Below are 1,001 nucleotides of genomic sequence, written 5' to 3' on the forward strand. Positions count from 1 at the left end.
GCCGTTCGCCAGCGCCCTGCTGTATTCGAACGATAAACTGCACTTTTTGCAGGAGAGGGGCAGCGGAACAACGAACGTGAGCCTGTTTTTGTCCCCCCTTGACGGAGGAGCTGAAGACAATCACGTCCGTCTTGGGCACTTGGGCGGAGCTGGACTCCGTCTTCTCCGGGTTGTCTGTGCCCACGGCCGGCCTGGTTGGATTCCTGTCCGCTGCGTCGGGTGATGCAACGTGGGTCGACGCCTACCGCTGCCTGAACGCAGTTGTGACGAATGCAAAGAAGGTCTACAATGGCTTTGAGTTCACTGGGGCCGAGTCCTACGCCTTCTGGCCTGTGAACATGTGGGACTATGGTAACGTGTACGGCTTTGTGAATTACGCGTTCACGCTTGTGGCGACGGTGCTCATCCATCAGGCTCCGAAAGGGAGCGCGCCCCTGCTGTTTGCTGGCCGGGAGGACGATGACAGCATTAAGTTCGTGGGGCTGGCGTACACGGCGGAGATGAAGTGGGAGACGGTCTTCAACGGCACGGCGGCCGCACCCAACGGCAGTTGGGAGCCGGGGAAGCACTACCAAGTGGCGCTCGTGCTGCAGGGCAACAAGGGCTCCGTGTACGTGGACGGCGAGCTCGTGGGGAGCTCCGAAGCGCTGCCAACACTCGAGGCACGGAATTACGAAATCTCACACTTCTACTTTGGAGCTGGCGAGGGTGGCAGGGTGGCGGTGACGGACGTCTTGTTGTACAACCGCCCACTGAGTGCCACTGAACCCAAATTGGAAAACGACACATCTGATAGCGGTTCAGATGACTCGAGTGAAGCGGACAGCTCCATGCGTGCGGATGTGTCTCGGGTGCTGCTACTCCTGCTGCTGCTGGGGCTATGGGGCTTTGCGGCCCTCTCCTGAGTGAAACTCTCTTTGAGGGGATCCTGCTTCCGTCGGGAACACATGCGTTTCTTCACGCACCCTCTGAAGTATATAAATTATCATGTGAATTAGCAT

The 1,001-nt window shown here is 58.3% G+C and overlaps 1 protein-coding gene across 1 annotated transcript; it reads left to right on the plus strand.

The window, feature by feature from the left end:
* Window positions 1-338: 338 nt before the first annotated feature.
* Tco025E_10047 (group II trans-sialidase superfamily) lies at window positions 339-905 on the plus strand (the record flags this gene model as incomplete). Its single annotated transcript, XM_029376838.1, has 1 exon — window positions 339-905. One exon carries the CDS (start codon window positions 339-341, stop codon window positions 903-905), a length of 567 nt encoding a protein of 188 aa, XP_029223097.1.
* Window positions 906-1,001: the final 96 nt, after the last annotated feature.

This window comes from Trypanosoma conorhini (genome assembly GCF_003719485.1).
Source record: "Trypanosoma conorhini strain 025E chromosome Unknown Tco_14.4_contig_01433, whole genome shotgun sequence".
NCBI classification, from domain to species: domain Eukaryota; phylum Euglenozoa; class Kinetoplastea; order Trypanosomatida; family Trypanosomatidae; genus Trypanosoma; species Trypanosoma conorhini.